This window comes from Lytechinus variegatus, chromosome 17 (genome assembly GCF_018143015.1).
Source record: "Lytechinus variegatus isolate NC3 chromosome 17, Lvar_3.0, whole genome shotgun sequence".
Classification (NCBI taxonomy): domain Eukaryota; kingdom Metazoa; phylum Echinodermata; class Echinoidea; order Temnopleuroida; family Toxopneustidae; genus Lytechinus; species Lytechinus variegatus.
In genome coordinates, this window is record NC_054756.1 from 17,751,957 (window position 1) to 17,777,713 (window position 25,757).

The following is a 25,757-nucleotide window of genomic DNA, read 5'->3' on the forward strand; positions in this document are numbered from 1 at the left end:
TTAGAAAACACACATTTTCATTTTTTTTTCATGACAGGCCTCTAATCGAATATTCGTTTAATGCAATATTAACGTCTGCTAGTAGGTCCATGGTTGCACAACTAATTTGTATAAAATGGATTTTGCTTCTTTGTCTCATCATAAGAATCGGCTAAAATTGTTGATTTTTTTATCTTGTGGTTTTTCTTTTTTTGTCTTTCTTAATACTCATAAGTAGAGTCATCATTGATCAACCCAGGAGGGTTGGCAAATAATCGTTCAATCTAAAATAATTGTGTGATTGAAACTCCATTTTGGTTATACTATGAAGTACAATTTATAGCACGAAAAACCCCTAATACTCCCTCACTTGCTTTCACAATTCGGAGGCTTGTGTCAAATCTCGTTAATCAAACATAATTCATTTCACCTCAAAGCTTTTGTAGCATCTTTGCCGGCAAGTTTTAAAAGTGCAACTTGAAAAATTGCACTTTGCACATATCATGCATATTGATGTGTGTAAATGTTGGCATAAACCAGGCCCAAACTCGGCATTCTTAATGAATTGTCAACTAAATTGAAGATTGTCATTGGATGCTTCCTGCTTGGTGGTTATTATGATAGAAGAGGGATTGCAAGGGGGAGGAGAAACGGAAAAGGGATAGGAAAGGGGAAGAGAAGAGTTCCTATTTGAATCTCTGTTAGATCGTTTTGTCGACATGGGCTTAGATCCCAGTTCCTGTGGACCGTTTCCTTAAAAAGAGCTTTAAGTTATTTGCGATGAAAACTGTTTTAATCCATACATAATTATATATGGTTGGCCAAGGACGGATTTATCAGCGATTGTAACTATACAAAAAATTGTCCAACGTTTCATCGATTTCTTACAGGAGTTTCATGATCCCCTTTGATGCATTTGCAACTAGTGCCAAACTGCGATTATTTTTTTGTCTGTATTGTAAACATGGTAAAACAAACCTACAATTTCGCCAAATTGTATTCCTTTTCCGTTTTGCGGTTTAACTAGATTTCTTGATACTCTTAATACAATGTCTATTGCGAGGTTTTGTTCTTGTTTTGATATCAACCGAATATTGGCACTCTCTTTTCTGATAAAATGTGCTTAATAAAATGACTTCATGTCCAACTTTATTTTCTCAATTGGAATATTTGATAGAAGTAACACCGATCCCGATTTTCCATGGAAAATAATGAATATTTGCAGACATATGCATGCATTTCAGCGTTTAGGACTTTTGAATTGTTGCTGATTGAGTTATTTTTCTTTCTTTTTTGTCCTTTTCCGCTTAATCTTGGAATCATGGTGCATCTTGGGCAATCAGACGCCTGGCAGCCGTAAAAAAATGCATCCTCTCAACATCTTTCCCATGGCCCAAGTCCTTAAATCGCGCCTGTTTGAATTCAACTCTTTATTTTCTATTGTTCATTTTTAATTTCTTTCTCCCACGAAAGTGGCGCCACATGCACGAACTTTCCCCTCCCTGTTACACCACTGCACCTACCTCAATGACACACCGTGGTGAAATTCCTCTTTTATTGAGTCAGAATCAGTTAACAAGTGTCAGCACAATACCCCCTTCTTCCGCATCCTTCTACCCGCCCCGGACCCCCTTCCTCTTCCTTTCAGTGTTTATAGGTATATATGTACGACATTCTCTGGAGATACTATCGGCCACCTATTCGTGTTAGCACAAACATCCGAGTCCATTCAGATTTCACCCAAGAGAGGATGTGGATAACTTGTCCTAAAAAAAGCCGAAAAATATCCATTTGCAATTTTTAGAAACCTTTTGAAAGCGTGCTTGGGGTAATATGCTACCTGCATTTTCTGTGCACTGAATTGTAAGAACGGAAAGTTGATAAAAAGTATTGTTTAAGAGTTTATAAGTTTAAGAACTTTCCCCAACTTGTCCAAATTATTATTATTATTTTTTATTGATAACCGTTTTCCAAAGTGTTACATAGATAGGTCATTAAATGAGACATTAACTAGTTGTGGTTCATTTACCTTTCCATAAAATTATATATCTATTTACTTGTTAAGGGTCCATGTCCCCATCATCCTGGTGTACGGTTGTAAATAAGAAATGTACAATCATGTAAATATAAACAATTCAAATTAAATTTGGAAACGAATGAGAAGAAAATATAGAACAATACAAAAGGCCAGCTCATTGATTAAGGCTTGATTGAATACATATTTTCATATCGGTCGAGTTATTTCGACAATTTCTAGATAGTCAAAAAAGAGCGTGCAAGCATAAAATAACGTCTTCGATATGAAATATATTTTTTGACAGATTTTGATATAATCTCCAGAAAATTTATTCATACTTTTTCATTTAATCATTTATTTCCTTTCTTTATTATTTTCCCTCCTTTATTTGAAAGGAGGGCAAAAGCCCCAAGCCCTTTTAAATTTTGTGTGTTAGGGTGTGCATGAGGAGTGTGTGTGTGTGTTTATCTCTCACACCGGTTTATCCACTTAGATTTAGGGACACGTGCTGCATCGGAAGGCCAAGCATAACTATCTTATAGAACGTTTTGTTTTTATAGGACTCCCATTGCACTGACACAGCAGCAATATCTCCTCTCATCTCTGGCTGACAGATCGGGGAAGTCCGTGTTTATTCCTGGGCCAGAGGGACGGGAAACAATGGACCAGCAAGATATCAGATTTTCACTCACAGTTTTGGATCCTTATAAAGATAAGTATAGTGGACAAGACTTAAAGGTATAACGAGGAAAGGGTGAATGTAGGGTTTATTTCCAATTCGTCCAAATGCCAAGTCGTCTACTACAATATTTTGGTCTGTCATCAGTTCGTCTACTCACCACACGGTCTACTTTCATTTAGTCTACAGCCATTTCGTCTAATAACCAGTTGGTCCAATAGACATTTAGTCCATATACCATTCGGTCTAACTAAACTAAATTGTTATTTGTGCAAAACGAATGAAAAGAAAATGGGTATTATCTTATTAGACGATATGGTAGTAGACGAAATGGTGATTAGACGAAGTGATAATTGGACCAAATGATTATTGGACCAAATTGTTATTAGACGAAATGTTAATGGACGGAATAGGATTAGACTAAATGAAGGTAGACCATGTGGTGAGTGGACGAGTTGGCAGTGGACGAATTGACAATTTACCGAATGTAGAGATGTGGAAATGGTTGAGGGGCCGGGGTTGTGAGAGAGGTAAAATGAGATTAAGAAGGGCATGAATGGAGGAGGTGTGAGACAGGGATTAAGAGGGGAAAAAAGAGATGTGGGCACGACAGACTATAAAATTAATCCAAGCTCCTTTCTACTAAACGCAACTCATATTTTTTTTCTTTATTGATTCAAATCAACGTAGAAAAATCAAACCAGCGTAACCAGTAACAATGAAAATTTCATCGAAATCGGATGTAACATTTAAAAAAAGTGTATTGCATTTTAGAATTTCTCTTTTTACAAAAAAAATATGCATGCAAAGCAGAGTGACATGTAAATAAGAGGGTCGATGATGTCCCTCACTCACAATTTATTTTGCTTTTTATTGTTTGAATTGTGCAATATTTCAATTTTTACAGACTCGACAACAAGGGCCAACTAGACTGAACCATATAATGGTTTTTAAAAATGGATGGTATACATGTTCAGGGATAAATAATTTTTTTCTCTCAAGACAATGGGGAAAAACCGGAATATGTCATTTTTTAGAATAAAATAAGAAAAGAAATAGCGTATGGGTAATACATCCATATGTTTACCGACCAGGATTTGCATATTGTTTTGAGAAATGAAGCAATAATTTTTAAATGTCATAATATTGTCATTTTACACTCGATTTTGATGATTTTTTCCGTGTTTGTTGGATTTAGCTCTTTTCGTTTAAATCAACCTTTTGTTGAGATGGACATGCCCTTTAATGTTTTTAAAAATAATAATCAGTTTCCTTCTTTTACGTGTTAAAACTTTGATTTTTCTTACCCCTTTCTCATGTTTCTGTCCTCTTCATGTCTATACTCTGCATTCTACATGTTCTATAACCTAACCATATACAGCTTCCATGGATGTACAGTGATCAAATGACATCAAACATGTCAAATGAATTAACCGATCACATACGGTTTGCAATGTTATACCATTTATCATTTTCATTAATCCATATTTGTAATTAAGCTATACCATAAAACATCGATTAAACACTTCCTTTTTTCCGATACGCACTAAAATTATGAAGACAACTTTATTTATTCGACTAAGCGAATAAATAATCTATATGCTTACATTTTCTATCATTCTGAGGTCCACGCAAATCTTGGTATTCTTAAAAACACCTTTAAAAAAGGGAAAATAGATTTCGATGTGGTGAAATACACATGTTAATCATTTCCGATGCTGTAGGCCTACATTCTCTGATGAATGAAGCTGTGGTTCAAATTAAGATCTAGATCTTTTATACTTTTTTTACATTTTATTTTCTATTTTCATCGTTATCATTGATACACATCTGATTTCAAAACGTACGGTTAATTTGATACGAGAGGAATATTCCATACATCGTTCTGAGATGAGGAATATGACTGCATGTAACCGTGCGTTCACTCGTATGGGTTCACTAATTACATGGCTAATAAACGTTGATTCCTCTGTAAATCATTGGTTTCCGTACCCAGTGAATTCTAAATTGTTGTCTCTATTTTCGCCTCTCCTACTCTAGCTACCTATTCACCATGTAATATCATCTTTCTCTGTCAGGGGCTACCACATCGGGGGCAAGTTTTATGAAACTTGTTACAATAACAAATTTGCAATGACAGTTATAAGATAATGAAATGATTTTATTTGATTGGCTGATAGTTAACTTATGTCTTTGCAATATTATAACAAGTCTTCATGAAACGGAACTCAGGACATCTTAGCCAGTCTTCTGACGTATACGTATCGCAAGCCGTTATAACATTCTCAATATCATGAACGTTATATCATTCTCGATATCAAGTAAATCCTTTTATTAAACATCAACATGGATTCATTATAAAGAATACGTTTGATGATATCAATAATTTGATTTCTTGATAAAAAGACATAAGTGAATCCATGGTATCAAGAAATATGATTACATGATAAACGTCTTTCCATAAGCATGTATCGATACACCTTTCACATGACTCACACTCTATTTCTCTCTCCCTATATTCTACAGGCGCCGCTTTTTAGCAGCTTCCTCCATTCCAAACCTCTTTATATGATTATCTTGAAATGAATGAAATGAAATAAAAGCTCCTCCTGAAAAATGTTTGTTCCTGTCCCAGAATAAAAAAGAAATGAAATGAGAGGAGAAATGGTATCATGTAAAAAAAATCATTAAAAAAATCGCTTTGCTTTAGAAAATCATTCAAATCCTCAAAATATTGTGACTCATTACGCCACTGCAAACAGTGCAAATGGTCTAGATTATTTTTATGATTCCATTTTCTCAAAAGACATTCACTAAATTCGTATTAGCAGGATTAGTAGACAGTAGACATCAACGAAAAGTTGTCACTACTTCCTCTACTACTACTAATAATATATGCAATATTAATATATCACCTAATACAAACATTTCTAAGCGCTGCATATCATTACCCCCGCTTGAGCACAGCTACCCTGATCAGACGCTCGAGCATTCAAGGAATTCCTTCCTACCGGGTACACATTTACTACACCTGGGTGGAGAGTGGCAAATGTAGATAAACGCCTTGTCAAAGGACGTAAGTGCTACGTTGGGATTTGAACCCCGGAGCTTGAGATTCACAGTTCGGAGACTTAACCACTGAACCACAACACCTCTATTAATGACCGCCGAAGTGTTAATTGGATATAATTAATACCGGTGGTCTATATTAATCACGTTAATAAAGAACTGTCAATGTTTGTCTGCGGTTGAACTCGCCAGACATATTGGTTCTATTTTTATCTTTTAATGCAAACAATGTATCGTTACCTTAATAAAATATTTTTTAATGTTTCATATGCTGCCAATTTTATAAACCTATGTCGAGATTATCATTCAAATATCATATTTCAAAACTAAATTTCCTTCACCTAATTATTAAGTTGATATAATGTTGCGGCACAGACTTTGAGGGTTATATATTTTAGTGAAAGGATTAACTCAATGACTCCACCCTGCCTCCCTCCAATACAACCCCTTACATAACCCCTAACCCCACCACATTGTTTTCATCTTTGAAACAAAAAGTACTTATTTAGAGGGGAAAATACAAATTTCAGCCAAAAAAGTAAAAAAGGGTGTGAAATAGATAAGTGCTTTTTACCCACACACGTCTTTAAATATAATAAAGAAATAAGAACAATATTGTTAGTCCAGGTATGGATCCTCATTCTTGTCATAGTCTTTTACATGACGGATGCAGAAGAAATGTGTGGATGTAAAAATATTGCATGAAATTAGGACTGGGGTAAGTTGAGCCATCCAACATGGGGCAAGTTGAGCCATGGTAATTCATATGGTAATGTATAATAAAAAAAAAACGAACAATCTTTAAAAAGCCATTGATATGCAGGCAGAAAGGAGCAAAACCATGTGACAGTTCTTTTGCTTTTAGAGGATGTTAATATTTAAAGAGAATTAGCAAGTGAAAAGACTTTAAATAAAAATTGGCATACTGGTTCTTCCTGTATACATTTTGTACATACTGTTTGTGGCTCAAATTACCCCCAGGAGGCACAACTTACCCCCACATATGGGGCAAGTTGAGCCATTTGACATCGTTTTTTTTTCAAAGGTCACAATGAATATTTGTGTGGGGGTAGAAAGTTATATGTAGGTGAAAAATATTTCCCAAGAATCAAATTTAATGGCAAGGTACTTATTTCTGCATTATTATTATTCACATCAATTCTAACATGTAAAATGCAAAAAGTGTCACAACTTACCCCGCCTTCCCCTACAGTTGATTGAAATAAATGATAAGTGTACATTCAAAGAGAATCTTTGCTCCGGTTTCCTTTCTGTATGTTTCAATAGATGGCTTCCCCAACGACATTATCAGTAACTCCTATGAAATCGATGAACATTTTTTTTTATTTCGTCATAACAGTGTTATACCACTGTTAACACTAATACATGTATTTACAGTTAGAAGGAAAGTGCATAACTTGAGAATTTGAAAATGTATTTACACTTCAAAAAATGTGCAATTTTGTTTTCATTTATCAGATATCTCCAGATTTTTTCCTAAAATCCTTTTATTTTAACATCAATAAAGTCCACTCTGAAACAATTTTTAATTGCCATGGGTAATAAATTTGAAGTGATAAAGTATACTTTCAGGGTCAGATTGAAAGTAATTTTTAGTTTATGTTCTCTCTTTTTATCAGCATCATTATTTTTTAGTATTTTTCCATCCAATTCTTCAAAGATCATTGCCCGCAAAATAAAAATACAAATTATAATTTCATGGATTGCATCTTAGAATGCATTTGATTTTACGATGTGTTAAATATGGAGAGGATCGACATCTCAGGCTTGTTGGTGAAATTGATATCTTCCGGTCAAAAATAGAACAGGCGTTTATAGAAGGATGTTGTTAGCAGGTATTAAAATGTCTTTGCCAGGGATAACCTTATGATCACCAACATAGTCGGATCCAAGATTTTATTCCTTCGGGGTGAGGGGGCAAAAACGCTTGTGGGCTGATAAAACATCGTTTCTCAAAATTTAAATTGTCCGATGATAGCTCAGAATAAGCTAGATTTTAGAGTTATAACATTAGTGGCAACCTTCTTTAGTCTCTAAAGAGTCCTTCACAGGTATCAGGAGACCGTTTTCTAGCAATATGAGACTGACACCATTCCTATACTTTTTTTAATACTGCATTTTCTATATATATAAGCTGCCCTGAAAAAAGTTGAATTTTGAGATGCAAGTTCTTATCAGTCCAACAACAAAAAATGAAATCCCGACGTTCTAATTGGTGAATATGTGTCCGACCGATAAAACAGTGGTCAATATCAACCAAAAGTCTGGTAGATTTGACCGATAAATTGTTTTTTTTAACGAATTCTGTCGGTCGGACACGTCATATTCATCAAATTATTTGTTATTGGCCAATTCCTTTCAGGATGGCAATATTGTGATACAACTTCGGGCAAAACAGATAGTTTCATTATTCTTTATTTAACCCATTTTTTTATTTAAATCAAATTTAGATCGGCTGTCAATAGTGGCCAGTCAAGCTGTCAATCTTGAGGACTTATATTTGAATCTCAAAAGATTTTGATTTAAATCTAAGAGCTTTGAATTTAAACAATTACATATTCACTACAAATCCCTGCAGTGTTCGGTTGGTTACCATTGCATGAAATTTTAAGTGCATATAATTTTGCTGCCCAATTTGTTTTACAATGTTAAACTGCCTTCTAAATGTTGAGATGAACAAAATTTGTTGGGGCAAACGACCCATTCCCTCTGAAAGGGGGGGAATAATAATTTGTACGGTTTAGTGCTTCACACGTTCACAAAATAAAATCCTTTATCAATATAAACGGGGCACCGTTCTCATCTATTTGATGAATAATATCAGAAGATATCAAATAGGAATGACAGTAAGGGTAGCCCATCACTCCAGATGTAGGGCACATCCTTACCAACTGGAGTTATCATTATCCTGTCAATCCATTTTTAGAATTAATATTTATTGTTGGTCAAGGTCCAATTGTCCTGCATAATGACAGATGTATTAATTCATGTCAATTGGGGAAAAATCGCTTTGGTTAGGGTTGGTTATTTAAGCAAGTGCGAAAGAGATGTTGGTTTTCAGCTTTATTGTATTAATTGTCTCTGTTGTTCGTGATATTATGTGTTGTTAAATCAAATTGAATTTCAATTCCGATGTGCCCAATATACAATCATAAACACATTTATCATACCATGTCATGACTGTAATAATGCATACTTTAGAATTTTGGCTACGATACATTTTTTATTAAAAGTTTTATTGAATTGAATAAGATAAAAAAATATATAAATGCATTCAAAGATAGTAAGCAAGATTTTTTTAAAAACATAACAATTTGGAAATTTATCATTCAAATGACAAGCGTTATGGGGTTAAATTGCAGCCAGCTTTCGAATTATGTTTCATTTTCATAAACATATTTCATCATCACAACACTATAAATTAAAGCACAAAAAATGTTTCAAAAGATGTGTATTTGCCATTATCCATGTTATCATGATTAAAGCGTGTGTGATAGGGAGGCTGAGGTGGAACATTTTATATTAATAGTTTAAAGCTGTGCCCCTTATATCAAGTATTTCACTGCATAATATTTTCATTTCAAATAGGACACATTTTTTGCTTCCTTTGTTTCGCTCGCTTGCAACTTTTTAAGTTTGTCCCCGTAAACTTTTTTCTTTTTTTTGTCCCGTTTTTTTTCTTACTCATTACGCCACAGTATACACCTGGTATTTCTTTTTATTTATTTTTTTATTTTTTATTTGTCTATTTCTTTATAGTTATTTTTCATGTGTTTATTCATTCATTCATCATTTATTTTCATCAGTGGCGTAATGAGCGAAAAAAGTTTGAGGGGCGGGAGAAATGGCTTATCGAAATCAAAATTTATAAAAGGATTCGCAATTTCCGACACATTTTTTAGAAGAATCCAATGTGTGATTGATTTTAACATAATATTGTGAAAATAATATCATATTTTACCCTTCTTTCTTTCCTTTTCTTTCCTTCTCTCTTTTTTAGTCGGTTGTGAAAATTGTTTTTAGGCTGCAAGCGCCCCGAAGCCCCCTCCCCCTCTGTAATAAATTATGTAATACAGATCAAGAATATATACTAGAAACAGCAACAAATAATGAGAACATGATTGATTTTTACTCATTCGTAAAATAATACCATGATAGCAAGAACCGATGAATATAATACTATCATTATTCTCCACTCCTTCTTGTTGCATTCCCTTCACTCCCCTCCTCTATCACGTGATTGCATAAAAGTTACTATTATAGTAGCTTTTCCATGGTAACAATGCTAGGCAAGTCAATCAGAATCAAGGATTTAAGGGAAGTTACCTCTGGATGGCAAAGTTACCGTGATAGTAATTTTAAGCAACGGGCTCTTAATCGATATTTCCATCTCTCCGAGTTCCTTCTCTTTCCTCTCCCTCTTTATCTCTCTTTTTTTAATTATGTTTCCGCTGTATCTCAGTTCTCTCACCCCCCCCCCTTCTTGTCAGTCTGTGTCTATCCACTCCATGTGAAATCTCTCTTTCTCTCTGTCAATCCCTGATTTTCTCTGCGTTTCTTTTACATAATTATCATGTCTATTCATTTATTCTGTCTCTTTGCTATCCTATTAATTGGTCCACCCGTCTGTGACCTCATAACTTATATCCAATCATCAATAACTGAACGACGCATCTTCCGAATGTAATGTGTCGTAGATTTATTCAACTTCATATTCAATATTCAAAATGCAAATCCAACCATTAATTGTTTTAAGAAATTTGAAAACCTACTGTACATGCACCTCCCATATCATTAATTCAATTCATTTCTTTATTCATTCAAATTCAAATAGGTTAAAAAAACATATATACAATGCAAACAAATTAGAAATGCATACAATAATACAGAGTAAATTATTTCATAAATAAACAAACATTGCCTTGATTAAATATCATAATTTAATGAAAGAGAACTTGAGAAGAAAAGCACGGAGGCCTTGTGAGAATAAATTCTCAAAAGAAATTACAATATATATTACACAGGCATATCTAGATCATTATAATAATGTAGGATGACATCAAAAACATACAAATAGGGAGAGCAAAATAACAGTACACAGATGAATTATGAATGAATTAAAAGAAAATAAAAATAACACATGCTATTCGATCCAAACAAAATAAATAAGTAAATAAGTCGACTAAACACATTACTATTGTTTTCTTATCTCAATGAAAGAGTCTAAACATAGGTAAAAAGTGAAAAAAAGGTCAGTTCTTAAAATTTTCATATTGCACCACGCACCGATTAAAGAGATTCCTTGTGACGAACAGGGGTAAAGGGACCATGTTAAGGGTAACAGGATAAGTAGGACAGGATCGTAAAACCTTCTCTCCCTGGCACCTCGATGTGTATTAATAGAATAAAAAGGATGCAGTACCAGACAAGCACGTACATTGTCTGTGAAACTTTTTTCGATATAATTATGCCCATGAACCCTTTCTCTTTCACCCTACCCCCCCCCACCACTCTCTCTCTCTCTCTCTCCCTCTATACCCTCCTCTCTCTCTCTCTCTTCCCGTCTAAAGTGAAAGTGGTTTATGAGCCGGACATGAAGAAGAGATTATATTTTTTACTAACTGTCGAGGAGCAGAATGTCTATTGAACGCGTAAATCAAAATATACTGTATATATATATACAACATTGAAGTCATTCTGTTCGAAACATATTTACATAAATATTGCCATTACGAAGATGAGGAGCAGAGATATTTGGACTCTTGTCGGAACCATTCGGTTCGCTGCGTCCGAAGCAAACATATCCGCGTAACGTTTGCGTGAACCATTGTTTGGAGCTGGGTCCAGCGAAAGGATCTCACACATCATAGAATAGATATCCACCTGTTTGGCAAGAATTAGAACGAATCACGATGAATATCGTTGAGGTCGAATAAAGCCAACACAAACAAAAAAAATTGCCTCAGAACGTCTATAAAAAATATTCCCAGTTGAACATCGAACCTGACTGTCCTTACAATAATTAATTGACGGGTAGTCGTCCTAATTAGAATGACAAAAATTGATTAATCATATAACATAATGGGCTGGCGTTTAGTAGAACTTTTATCAGGTCTATGCACAGTTTTCCTGGACTTTAAAAGTAAGGCTTAAAACTATCCTATATGCGGGCCCTTCACCATGTTGGCTGTTGAATATTTCCTTCTTCCATGAGCCGTAATCAAAGCTATGAAAATATGTTCCACGTGTCGTATTATATAGTACCCGGTATACTTCTCTGTCCCGATTAAACATGAATAATAAAAACAAAATATTGGACATCTATGTTGCTGATACTGATATAAGAATAGACGGGAGTGACGTCATAGCATGGACATCCAAAGCGCGCTAGACTAAGTGCAATCAAACACTCTAATAAGCTCAAGGATGTGTTCAATTTCGATTTACAACTTTAACCAGCAACATGGATCATCTTTGAAGACGTGGTTACAAAACGCGGAAACATTGAGATACAAAGGGTGTGTTCAATGCCCTCTATGCCCGGTCGTAAAAGTAAACGTCTCTCGAATCATCATTTCGAGGAAAATTTAAACGCCGAAAAGGATGCGTTTGTAAACGCGATCAGCTCGAATTTTACGACCTTGAGCACCGGGAATGCAACATTGAACACAATTTAGTTTTGAAACGTCTTAAAATTTGCTCTCGCAGTGGAAGTTTACACAAACAGGTGCCAGAACTATACCTTTCTTGTGATGGGTCAAACTGGAATTGCGCACTGAAGCTGCTCTAGCGAAAGTGGGAAATGAAGACGATCATCATATAAACGGTTTTACATGTTTTGACACTGTACAGTGCGCCGCTGATCATGTTTGTGTTCGGTGTTTTTTAATTGAGTTTTCAATCATGATTCATGCTGCTGTTTAAATTTGAAAATCGGCATTGAATACACCCTTCGACAGATGCTGGAAGAAAGAGCTGACAGGATTTGGCAGTCAAAGCTCTGTTTGCCTACGAGGAAACGAGGCATTTCAATAAAATTAATAGAGATCGATGTATAAAATGCGTGCAAGGTGTCCTGGGATCCTGTGAGTAGGCTACCTACCGATTCGAAACCACTAGTAGCCGTGGGAAGGTTCCGCACGGTAGTTCTTCTTGAAGTGTGGGCCCTGAGCGTAGAAAGATGACTTCATGACCATCCATTGGTTATCATATCCATGATCAGAGATGAGGAAGGTATCATTGCCTTGGATTGCCTGAATTTGGTAATGAGAAACATATGTGAGGAATGGCAATGTTTCGTGACTAAAAAGAAAAAAAAAGCCCAAATGATGCACTATATGTACGAGGGGAAGGTTCATGGTCAATTTTACTTGACGAGATGGCAGAATACCTTTACATGTCAGGTCTTGTCGGCATCGCCACAAAAAATATCGTTCGTGTTATGTCCTTGTTTGTTGAAAAAAAAACATGACTCCACTTCATAATTAAAGAGTGTTCTAACTTGAGAGGAGAGCTGATAGATATTCCAGGACTTAAGTAGTTCTAAGGCCATCGAAGGCCGTTGTCGTGGATGCCATGCTCACTTGTCTTGGTGCCCCTCTCATTGGCCATTTTGCGCATGCGCTGTAATATAGAAATGTGTCCTATGGAAAGGCGATCTTGTTCTACAATGATCGAAGCTTAAGCCTTGATATCCCTTATATATACTTTTTTCTTTATCTATACAGACTAGGCTCCACAAAGACGGCTTAATTAAGGAATGCGGGCTTACCGTATGGAGATGCCATCCAGGATCAACACAACCAAATATATCAAGAACGCGTTCGTTGTTGCCATAGTGATACCTCTCCGGAAGTTCATCCTTCTTGTAGACGGTGAGGGCAGGGTGAGCATTCTTTAGAGCCATGTAAACCTATAAGGGTTGTGGTATGACCGGGGTTAAGAGGGAGGGGGTGAATGGAAAGAGGAGGAAAGGCTAACGAAGACTACGAGAGAAGATGGGTCAACAACTTAATTTCACCATCTGCCATCTGCCCAAATCCACGATCATGAACAATGCCATTGTCTGCTTGTCATCCAAGCAAGATATATCTGATGACCTTGATCGCACTATATGATTATTTGTATGATTTATATAAACAATATGTTAATTTTAGCTTGGTTTAGCACATTGATTTAATTTGCATGTTAAAATTTAACTTTTACTTCAATGTTGCTTACAGGTTGACAAGATGGCGCTGTTTACATTGTCCAAGAAATTTCATTGAGCAGCATTTAGAGATCAGCGGGTTTTTATGAGACAAACAGTGGTTGTTACTGCCAAATTGAGATAAGCCAATGAGAAGCAATGATTTCCCTAGCTAATAACAATCATTGGCTATTCGTTTCATGAAATGGTCTTCGTGTGGTCGCCCAAGGACCATCTGCGTGACGTCTGCCTTGGACTTGATGGGTATCCGTTCACTTTTTGGTCTGTTTATTTCGAGTTCGTCTCTTATGTGGCGTTGGGAGAAAGCAACGATAAATTGCGAGACAAGCGTAATCCCAAAATAATGTGTAATTGTGCTTTTCAAGCAAATTCAGTTGCAATTGATGCAAATCACCTACATACATGCTTTTAATTAAAGGACTTACGTTTTATATTTTGACTTACATATGATGGAATCGAATATAGGTTTCTTGCAACACCCTATCCGTCGTATATTTTGTATTTCGTATGATTTCCTACATTTCTTACCTGGTCAAGTTTACCATCAACGGCGTTAAGCTGAAAACATGGACCGTAATCTGCGATGATAAAATCAACATCCGTAACGTTGATGTAATCATACAACAAAACATGCTTCCCAACCTCGGAGTTGATGTGCCCGTGGTCGCTGGCGATGATGACGTTGACGGTGTCGGTGAGGTCGTCTTCCTCGAGGCGTTGGAATAGGTAGCCGATGGCGTCGTCGACTTCGTAGAGGGTGTCGAATGTTCGCTGGTCCTCGGTTCCGTAGCTGTGGAGGTTGAAGTCCGGCAGGTTGAAGTAGATGACGACGATGTCGAAATCTTGGCTCGTTATCCATGACAACGCGTTGTCAATTCGTTCATTCATTGGTAGGCTAAAGCTATACATCATCAGAAAAAAGAAGGTTGTATCATACAAACGTATCCATAACGAGTAAGATAGAAATAGGGCGATTTGAGAAGACGCAATGGGAGGACATGTACACTGGCAAAAAAGTAATTAGTTGCCAATTTGCCGAATCCTATATTGGCATGATTATGTGAACTTAATTCTTACGCGAATGATAAGAGAGAAGAAGAAGAACACGAAGAAGAGATAGAGGGAGGAAGTGATAGGTGACGACAAAGAAGAAAATACTAACCATGATCCTGATAGGTCGATTGGTATATTCTTGGTAGGTTCCACCCCCTTGATGGGTACATTACTCCCCGTGTAGAGAATGGTGCCGGCCTTTCCACCTTGTGAGATCGTCGTCACCCAAATCGGTTCTGCGCCTGCGTCAAACCACTCGGTGTAATTCATGGTCGCCATGAATGACGGTGATTTTTCCCCAGACGTAGCGTTGAAGAAGAGGTTGTGGATCGCGCCATGGCTTTCAGGGTACAGACCTAACAGATGACGAACATAATCATGATAATGTTGCGTTAATTAGTCCGTCAAGCGCGTTAAGAGGTTGTGGAAAGCGGGTAGGGCGAGAGAACGAAATGACGGAGCCCGAGATCTCAATGTCCCCTCCCACGTGTCCGACGGTATGGTTTTTTGTATATTTCACTACAAGAACCTGGTTATAAATCATATTGAAAAAGGGGCAAATTACATGATGATCCTCACCCACCCCCCCCCCCTCCCCTTCCCCCCTGTAGATGCCCATGGCAGCAGTCTATCTATAGGCCTTTTCAACAATTATCTCAATGCTTATGATTTGTCAAGATTGGATTAGGGTTATATGAACCTCATTCCAAAAAAGAAGGAAGGAATTCAAACTTGCTAAAGATCGTATAGAGCATTTCATGAAACAAACAATCAGTGATGACCAACATAGGCGGCGGAAGCGGGGGGACGTGTCCCCCCTAAATTTTAGGATGGGGACGGTCCCCCCCTAAATTGTTTTTTGATAACCTTTTTTTTTTTTTTTTTGCTTCTCAATTTTTTTCCTGCGTCCCCCCCCCCTAAATTCACGTGGACCCCCCTGAAACGTGTGTTGTCCCCCCTAAAGTTAGCAACTCCTAAAATTTAGATTGATAACCTTTTTGGGGGCGCTTGTCCATTTTTTTACCTGTGTCCATCCCAAAAAATTCAGGTGGACACCCCCTAAATTTTTTGGCTTCCGCCGCCAATGATGACCAATGAAGTTACAGCGAATCCTCCCATCTGATTGGTTCAGAATGAATTTTCTTGGTGAAATTCAATGAAACAAAAATGAAAACGGTCCTCAAACACCAACCCGTAAAGCCGCGCGAAACAGACAAACACCATCAAAGAGAGCTTTAGCTAGATAGGTAGTCAATAAGAATATATTATTGTCAGACATACTGAACATATCATGGAACAACAATTATAATTATACTAGGCCTAGATACATCACTCATCCGAAAAGTTGACATTGAAAAAGAAAAGAAAACTACTAAATCATCCCTGACCATAATAACTTGATCATGTTATTGGTGCTAAGCACAATATGACATAAATTTGCGATGATTTACAAACAAGTATTTCCTCCATCCGTTCGAAGATTACAATGCAAGGTAAATCATTACCGTACTCATAAATCTCGATATCGAGTTACTCTCAAGAGCTACGGCCAAGGCTAGATAGCAAAACTTAGGTCATATTGATTTTGATGCAAAATACCCTTATCCTGATACAATATTACTTATCCTGATACAATGAAATCAATCAAATACCCTTATCCTGATACAATGAAATCAATACGATGCTTATAATTTTGTAAACATTTACGAGATACATTTTTTTCATTGAGAAGTACAGCAGTAATTCACCCTTTTTAAATCAAACGTATAAAAATAATAATACAGCTGAAATACTGGGGGGGGGTCTCTTTCTCAAACCCATCCACACGTTTGCATGGACGTCACTCTATTTTCTATTGATCTTTAACTTTGATGGCATTTGGGGTTCCCCAACACCATGACATGGGTAATTGAGCAAAAACGGTCACCTCAGTAGCTGTGGATGGTTATAGACAGGTTGGATAATTGAGGTGATGGGGACGGGGATGTTGTCAGGGCCTCGGTGGACATCTTATGTGTTCTCTCAAAAATTACATCACCAGGAAAAGTGAGAAGTGGGACATTTCTGGTAGAGGGGGGACATCTTGATTTATTGATTGATGACGAATTTATTTCATTCCAAAATTTCAACAAGGTTTTGTTACAAAGTAAAGGCAAATATAATATAACGTTATAAAATGAAATAGAAACCTTCTGAAAAGCAAATATGTTATTGAAGGTTTCCTTCAATGAATAATACATATTAATGCAAAATACAAAGTTTGCATATATATATATATATATATATATATACATATGTATATCACATATATATATATATATATATATACATATATATATGTATATATATATATAATTGTGATAAGCAAGGACCTAAACATTGCGTTGGTGCTTCAGTGAGTAATATATTGGCGAAGATGCTCAAAAAGCATTGAAGCATTGAAGCACTATACCAATGCAATACAACTCCTTTTGAGATATATATTGTTTTGAGATATATGTATTATTATACATTTTGAGATATAAGTATTATACAGCACACATAACTCAACATGTCTACATACTTTCAAAATAATGTTTGTAATAAAAATCTGCGTAAGCTTAATTGATTTTAATAGCTATTGGATAATCCTAATTAAACATTACCGATGTAAAACATTTTCTTTTAAGACATACCTATATTTAGTAAAATAATCCAAATATATGCATGGTACATGTAAAGCCATTATGTCGTTTACATCTTCAGATACCTGAAGAAGGCCGAACTACATGGCTGAAAGCTTGTACTAATAAAAGTTGAAGAAATCCAGGCTACGCATCTAGCTTCAATGCTTTTTGAGCTTCTTCGTCAATATACATATATATATATATACACAAATCATATCTTTCTTGTTGAAGTTCAAAATATATAATACACAAATCATCATATCTTTCTTGTAGATATCAAATGTAAATCCTTGTTAAATCTATTTTTTTAATATATTCTCTCAAGTAAAAGATAAACAAGGCTGGATCTTGGACGCAATCTTGGACTTTCTATCATCGTAGACCTTATAACTTGGTCTAACAAATTATATTGACCAGACAAACATAAGGTGTAAACAATGAATTATCTAGAATCCACGACCATGATGACTCAAGATTTACTAGCCATGTTAGGGAATGGCACCCATTTTCTCAAGGTAACAATTTCAAAAAATAAAGTGATAAAGAAGTACCCAAACCCGACTGATTTGCCAAATGTATATTGTCAAACATGTAAATCTTGGTTTCCGAAACCTGTTTCATTCGTTTCCTAGACTTGTTTAAGGAAACTGAGTAAGAAAGTCAGACTGCTCTCCATTGTTGGCCAAAAAATGTCACCTTATGGTAATGCTATTAATGTGAGCTGTATTATCATTTACACGCATGAATGAGCTAATGTACAGTGAAGCTTTCCTTTCTTTCCACAAATACTTTGATCAAATCAATCTGAACTTGAAAACGAATTCAGATCATTTGGGAACACGCATTAGGTTTGGGTTAATCTACAAGATTGAGTTTATTTTAGATGTATAAAACAATACGTAATGTTACAGAGCGGGTAGCCGAAAATTATTTTCACCTATATAGAAGTGTGCAATAATAACTTAAGTCCACATCTCCATGTTATGATTATGGTCAGACATCTTGCTGCAAAAATGTTAGAGATAAGTCGCATGTACCGATGTAGTTGCCATCATAATAATGGTGACTGCTTTAAACCATTTACAATCTTTATTTTACTATTAAGCGCAGCGAGCGAAGAGACAATTATAATTTTTTTGAAAAATCAATTGTATTTTGTTTCCCAAAATCTAGTCCCTGCCCTCAGAACAGTCTCGAGTTGTGTCATCCCCCCAACACACACACCTCTTATCTGAATTGGTGCCCATTGCTCCGGATGGTGACTGCCAATCTGTACATAATGTATTTTTAGTATTAAGCGTAGCGAGCGAAAAAGAACATTATAGATTTTAAGAAAAATCAATTGTATCTTTTTATTCTTCAAAATCTATTCCCCTAAAATCTAAACCCAAATCTAACAGCCAGAACTAAATAAACCCTAATCCTCATCTTTGCATTATTCTGAACCAAGAACTCTACTACAATCCCAACTCTAATCGTATGCCCTCTGAGATATTAAAAACGGAGCAAATAACACAGGAGCCAATGTCGTGTCACCTCCCACACACTCTCGTGCACATCCACGCATGCGCACGCGCATACACAAACACGGTGGCTTCCATTATTTTTATGAATTACTAGGTATCTGGGCATATTATTGTAAGGTTGCGTTATGCGACTTTCCCTCAAATAGTGCTTTGAAACCATTTTGCACTTTCTCTTTTTTTTATTAAGGTCAGTCCTCTTTTCTGTTACATGATCTTGGACCTTCCACAGTTCTAGAAATTTCTGATGACAGTCAACTTCAATTTAATTCAAAGTTATGGTGAGAAATGCTCCAGTAAGATAAGACCACCAGGATATACAACCTGCATTCATTTATGTACCCTCATTTTCACTAAATACTTTTTACGAGAGAACGTTTAACAAGTGTCTAGTAATTTATATTAGAGTAATAAAATGCAAGTGCCCACAATAAGGCTATGTACGTTGGGAATGCCACGTTTAAACATCTTTAGTTTAATTACCCTTAAGGCGATTTGTCATTACATTTTAAATTTATCTATGTCTACATCAGGAGGGTATTTCGCAAATATTCAAGTATGACCTAAGGTCGCACTTAAATTCCTAGTTGCGTGCGTTATAATAGACATGACCGCATTGGTCAAATCATGTGGAGGACGCTGACTATTGCTTATTAATCAATAAGATTGCGCGTTGCATATCACGCGTAGCTAGGCATTTAAATGCGACACTAATGGGGCGTTGCAAGAAACTTGCGATCAATTGCAAGTTTATTTTCGTTCCCGAAATCAAACTATTTGCAATTAATTGTAAATTTGCGATTAATTGATAATTTGCTCCATGAATCAAGGAGTGTAATCTGATTTTCTATAGTTAAAACTGATCTATCAATTCTAAAATTGCAACAGAAAATTTTCAATTGATCGCAAATATTTTCTTGCAACACCCCATATGTCATTCTTAAATATTTTTGAACAACCATCTGGTCTTGTATTCACTCTTCATTTATGTAAACGTAATAATAATATATAGCATTCAGAGTGCGCCTTCTATCTAGTTTCACACTCAGCAACAACACACAAGCAACAGTAGCGATAAACATCAAATCCATTATTACTATATCATTGAGAACAAAAGAAATAAAACTCCGAATCGAGCCATGATGAATAAAGTTTCGATCCGTTTGAGAAAATATTTAGATCGTTCAATTCGTAAAGTTTTTCTAAATTAAAAACCGACCATTTGACCTGAAAGCAGCAAATGCTGTAACACATCTAGTGGTCAGATGTCAGTATCTGTTTCTAAAAGTAGTTCAACTGGACTGAGTCATTTACAATCTATCAAACTTAAGATAAATCAATGTTGGATATAGATCAATGAAAATAATTAAAGAGTAATGGGTAAATGTATAAAACTTTCACCGAGACGTAGATAAACAAATAGGTTCATTAATAAAAGAATTAAAAAATAATTTAAAAAATATATAAAACTACCTGTAGCAATAGAGAATGTGCTTGGTATTGTCATGGTCATGAAGACGCCATTTAACCAGTCAGCTTTCACCCCATTTTGTTCCATCTTAATAAAATTGGGCAAATCCTGACCAAATCGATCCCATCGTAATCCATCGGTGAGGATGAAGATGATTTTCTCCTGGAATAGATGGGAGAGAACGTGAATTTTTTTGGTATGATTTTGGGCAGAGCCCCCAGTCTTCCGCAAAATGGAAACGGAGAAATTTCACAGAATTCAAGAAACCCGGTATTCACCAATTTTTCTCTAAAACGCCTTTTCTTCCTGGCCAGGAAAAAACCATGAATCATCAAACCTGTTTGCAATATTTACCATGTGTTTCCTTTAAAATTCATCTGCACAGTTACACATTCCCTTCTATTTCAACAATTCACAACCATAAGGGGGGCAAAGCCGGCCCGTGCGCCCCCCCCCCCTCTGAGAGGCACGATTATATTTGTAATGTGAAAATGCCGGTAAAAAAAGAAGTGTGGCATCCTCCTTTTGAAAGTGACGACCCTTTGCTTGGGGGGGGGGGTTGTCAAATTTTTTGGTGGATTAAATATCCTTAACTTTTGGGTAATATTGATTGAAAACCTTTTATTTATCTATTTATTCATGTTGCTTGTCAAATTTTTCATCGGGAAAATGTGCCCCCCCCCCTTGGAAAATCATGGATCCGCCCCCTCGGGTTGGACGTTTAGAACAGCGAAGTACACGGAGTATATTCTAGAAGTACACTGTAAAAACTGTGGTGTTAAAACTGACACCAATTGGTGTTAATAGAGGACCACATCCTGAGGTTAAACATAACACCAAAGGGTGCAAATGTAACAACAAAAGGTGTTGTAATAACACCTATAGGTGTAAAACCAACACCACCAATTTAACACCGGTGTAAAATAACTGGTGTGGTCCTCTATGTACACCGGTTTACACCACAGTTTTTGCTGTGTAGGTCTTTGCCATGGAGAACAAAAATGCAATATAATATATAACAATAATTAAAACAATATTGTTTCAATTATTGTCAAAGAAAGCTAATACGCCACGTTTCTACATAATATTAGGAATACTAAAAGCATAGTTCTGCTTTGTGACAAGCCCTGTGCGATATTTATTTTCTATCATCCTAAACATGCTTCGATCCAGAAACTGTTTCATGAAAGTTGTCAACGCTGATTTAATTGTCAGCTCTGACAATTTCAGTGTCATTGGCTGATTGGCTGAGAAGCACAGGTAACTGTCTGACAAGCTTCGTGAATGGGTACCCTTCAATTTTTCTTCTGCCCCCCCCCCCCCTTCGTTCAAATAAGTATTACCTTCAATTTTGATTGAAATACACGAAAGTGGTGCGATTTTCAATTAAATCAAACAAGAGACTACCTTGAAAATAGAGGGGAAGAAGATATGATGCTGGTAGGTATAGATGTTTGTATTCTATTCATGGTCCATGGTTGAATACGCCGCCAAACCACACACTGTTAGAAAATTGTCTCTTTAAAAAATAACAAAATTCCTACAGCAGTCTAGAGAACACCTGTAATCTTACTGCACTGTATAATCTAAGATACATTTGTGCAAAATTACAAAAAATTGGTATTTGGTGTGTGTAACCTTACAATTTCATTGTAATAAAACTGTTTCCCCCTTTGAAACAGACCTCTTCTGTAAAATTGTAAAACATCTTACCTATTTCAACAATTCACAGAATGATTTGGTAGTTTCTTTTTGTGAAATCTGCTTTTAATTTTTCTTCTATAAAATCTTCTGTTTTTATTTCTAACAGTAAACAGTGAACCTCACTTTTAATAATTTTTGTTTTAAAGATGTATATGTATTTTACATATATATATTATTAATTCTTTATATTGTTTATTTTGGTTCTTAATTCTTTTTCATTTTCTATATTTTTTGTAGGGTTTTCCGAGGAGAGGAGAGTTTCCTGATGCTATAGAGTGATCGAAATAGATGCGTAATATAGCTCTATGGAGTGATCAGTAATCAAGGCAAAGAACGTTTACCGTAACCGAAATGTCCATTATTTAAATGCACTTAATGCAGTTCCCCTTGAGGAGACATTAAAATATGAAATTCTCAGTAGGTATTATAATTATCAATAATATTGTAGTGCCCTGCAACAGAGATAGAATATCAATAGCAACAAACGATTGTTAAGTGTCGTATACGGTTTGACATATAGGCTAGTTATAACGTGTGGCGTCTCGTGTATCACTTTGGCTACATGGTTCGAACGCGACCTTTTTTTATAGGAAGCCCATGTCTCGTAAAATATTTCCAATTAACCCTTCTAAAAAAAGTGTTCGTTAGTGCTCTACTTAGCGAGAATGTAGTGGTCCGGATGGTACGGGTAGGGAACTCAGTTTATATTGTTCCATCTCCTTATGGAACAAATTATTCAGTGCGGGTTAGTATTGTGCTCAAGAGAATGTATATCACTTAACAATATCAGAAAAGGAAATACTTGTGTTTTTGTACTCATAGCCCTCCCTGTTTAATATTGCCTATTATGTGACAGTAAATTGTATGTTTGAAATGCGCGATTGTCCTCTTTCATACACATGTGACAGATCAATATTTGCTCGTCGTTAGGTCAACGGTGCCATTGCCGCCGAGTTTCGTCTATAGCGTAGTTTAAGCGGCACCTTCTTTAATTTGCTTGGCTGGAAGTTTGGGTTGATTCATTTTCCCCCCTTTCTTCTTTGATTAAAGTTTTTTTCCTTCTTCCATTGAGACAAATTTTTCCACATTTCAGATGGTTTGTCAGTGGACCAAGATTTTTTTTTTTAACTCTGATGGTGAGTCAAGTTTTTTTGGCTCATATTTGAACAACTTCCAGCCCCCTGGATATCTAAATGGTGCGTGCCTAGTAGTACCTCATATCCATGTTTATACTGAGTTTCTGAAGCACAATCCTAGGAGTGGCTATAGGTCCTTATACCTACAGGTTCACCTTGAACTCACTCTGCATTCTACAAATAATGCAACGAATCTATAAAGTGTTAAAGCATGGTGAAAGTCACACCAACGACGTCTACACCAATCCGACTGATGTCACTGGTATAGGCCTATGCCAAAAAATATCATATTGACTTTGTTTTTCATCAGCTCGTTGGTTGGGGGTTTCGCTGGTGTGACAATGGCTTTACAAAGTTTCTGCGAACTTTGTTGACCAACTTCGAGAAAAGCAAATTGATAGTAGGACGTACGCCTACTTGAAATTGGTCCTTGTTTTCCTATCAAGGGATATCATATACCCACACTACCCACAACAGTGTCGAAGAAGTGCCATCCAAAACACATACAGGGTCTAAATGACCCAGCATTTTATTTTTTATCTTATTATTGTACTTGCATCGACGTTAGGTCTTGGAGAATCTTTAGGTCTAGTGTATCCTTCGCCTTTGATGTCGACATGTAGGTATGTATTCTTTACCTACTTGCCCCTCTAAGAAATCGTGAAAATATATTTTGAAAAATACAGAACGTTCATCTAGAATATCTGGAATTTGAAAGATCACATTTGTCACTATTAACGTTACTAACAATGCCTTTTTATTCTTTTCTTTTTAAAGAAAACTATGCTTGACAAGATTACAATTGAAGCATAACCTATGACAAGAGAGAAGTTAAATTGGTGTCGCTATGATTTTCATGAATGAAATAACATAACGTAAAATTAAAAGTGATTTGAAGGGGTCAAACCATTTAAAATTGAAATACATTTTTTATCATTCTCATAATTTCCCTGACAGAAATTCATCATTGTAGTATAGGCATTTTTCACGTTTGATCCGTATCTCGCAGCAAAAAAAAGTATATCGTAAGATTTAGTCATGATGTTGGTAGTATAATGATTTAGCTATCGAAAGAACATTTCAACCACAGAGGGTTAAGAACGTTCATATTCAAGATTAAGTTGAGATTGTTTGTCACGCTTGGGTAATTAAACTTTAGGTATTCAACGGTATATTCTTTACCATCGCACTAAACAGGTCTATTTATAGGGATGATGTCGGCAAGAAAATATGAAACCTACACGGCAATCAATAGGCCTACCACATAGACAAGAGGATGGGAGAATAATGTATTACTTACCTTGTTATTTGTGACAGAAGCTGCGTCAACGTCGATACAACAAACCACCCAACAGACAATCAAGATAATTTTACACACGTATCTTCCCGCCATTTCGGACCTTGCGATATAGAAGAAGAGCAAAGAACACCCGCAGACCCCGAACAACTCCAGAAGATAATGTTATCTTATTTTTTAAGTTGGACCTTGAGTTTGTTGGGTTTATACGTGCATCGACTTCATGTGCGTTTGTGTGCGTCGACGATAGGTCTGCACGCACGGTCGAAGTCTTTAGAGGTCTTCAGCTGTATAGATCTTTGGTGAAGAGGGGTGGGGATGGTCGTGTCATAACGAGCTAATATATATTTTTAGAGAAAGTTGACTGCCGAATATACTGAAAATATTTTGAATATACACACCATTTAATAATTCATGTTAATTATTAAGTTTGTTTGATGTGCTTAAGGCTCGTTTGGGTATAAGAAAATATGGTAAATCAGAAAAATATCAGGAACGTCTAATTAGCAAGTCGATGAATAGTAAAAAATAGTTTTCACCCGGAATTTGTGTTCTTGTTGTCATTTTTAAACATATGTGTCAATCGGATATTAATATTTACTAGTACAATTTGTCGTTTTTATATAAATTCTTTGAAACAATATTTTGTGAAAAATATGTGTACATCATGCATTGTGCTTTTAATGGAGTCCCTTTCGTTTGGTCATTCAGTTGATTTCACTTACTAGCTTATTGATTATGGAAATGGTAAATAAGTATTAATGACTATATAGATAGGAGGGCCCGAGGACCATAAAACATCGAATAATAGTGTGTATACGTTAGCCATCATAATAACAAGTTCTTTGTTTTAGAAAGTTTGTCAATATTTAAAAACATCTATCATGCAGACTTTTTAATCGTGAAAATACATTTTTTTTCTGTTTCATATCT

The 25,757-nt window shown here is 35.9% G+C and overlaps 1 protein-coding gene across 1 annotated transcript; it reads right to left on the minus strand.

Moving 5' to 3' along the window:
• Positions 1-10,449: 10,449 nt before the first annotated feature.
• LOC121431130 (ectonucleotide pyrophosphatase/phosphodiesterase family member 7-like) lies at positions 10,450-25,052 on the minus strand. Its single transcript, XM_041628636.1, has 7 exons — positions 24,828-25,052; positions 20,690-20,849; positions 15,137-15,383; positions 14,503-14,875; positions 13,537-13,677; positions 12,892-13,018; positions 10,450-11,653 (listed from the first exon to the last, which is right to left on the minus strand). Exons 1-7 carry the CDS (start codon positions 24,918-24,920, stop codon positions 11,478-11,480), a joined length of 1,317 nt encoding a protein of 438 aa, XP_041484570.1. The 5' UTR covers positions 24,921-25,052; the 3' UTR covers positions 10,450-11,477.
• Between the last annotated feature and the right edge of the window lie 705 nt (positions 25,053-25,757).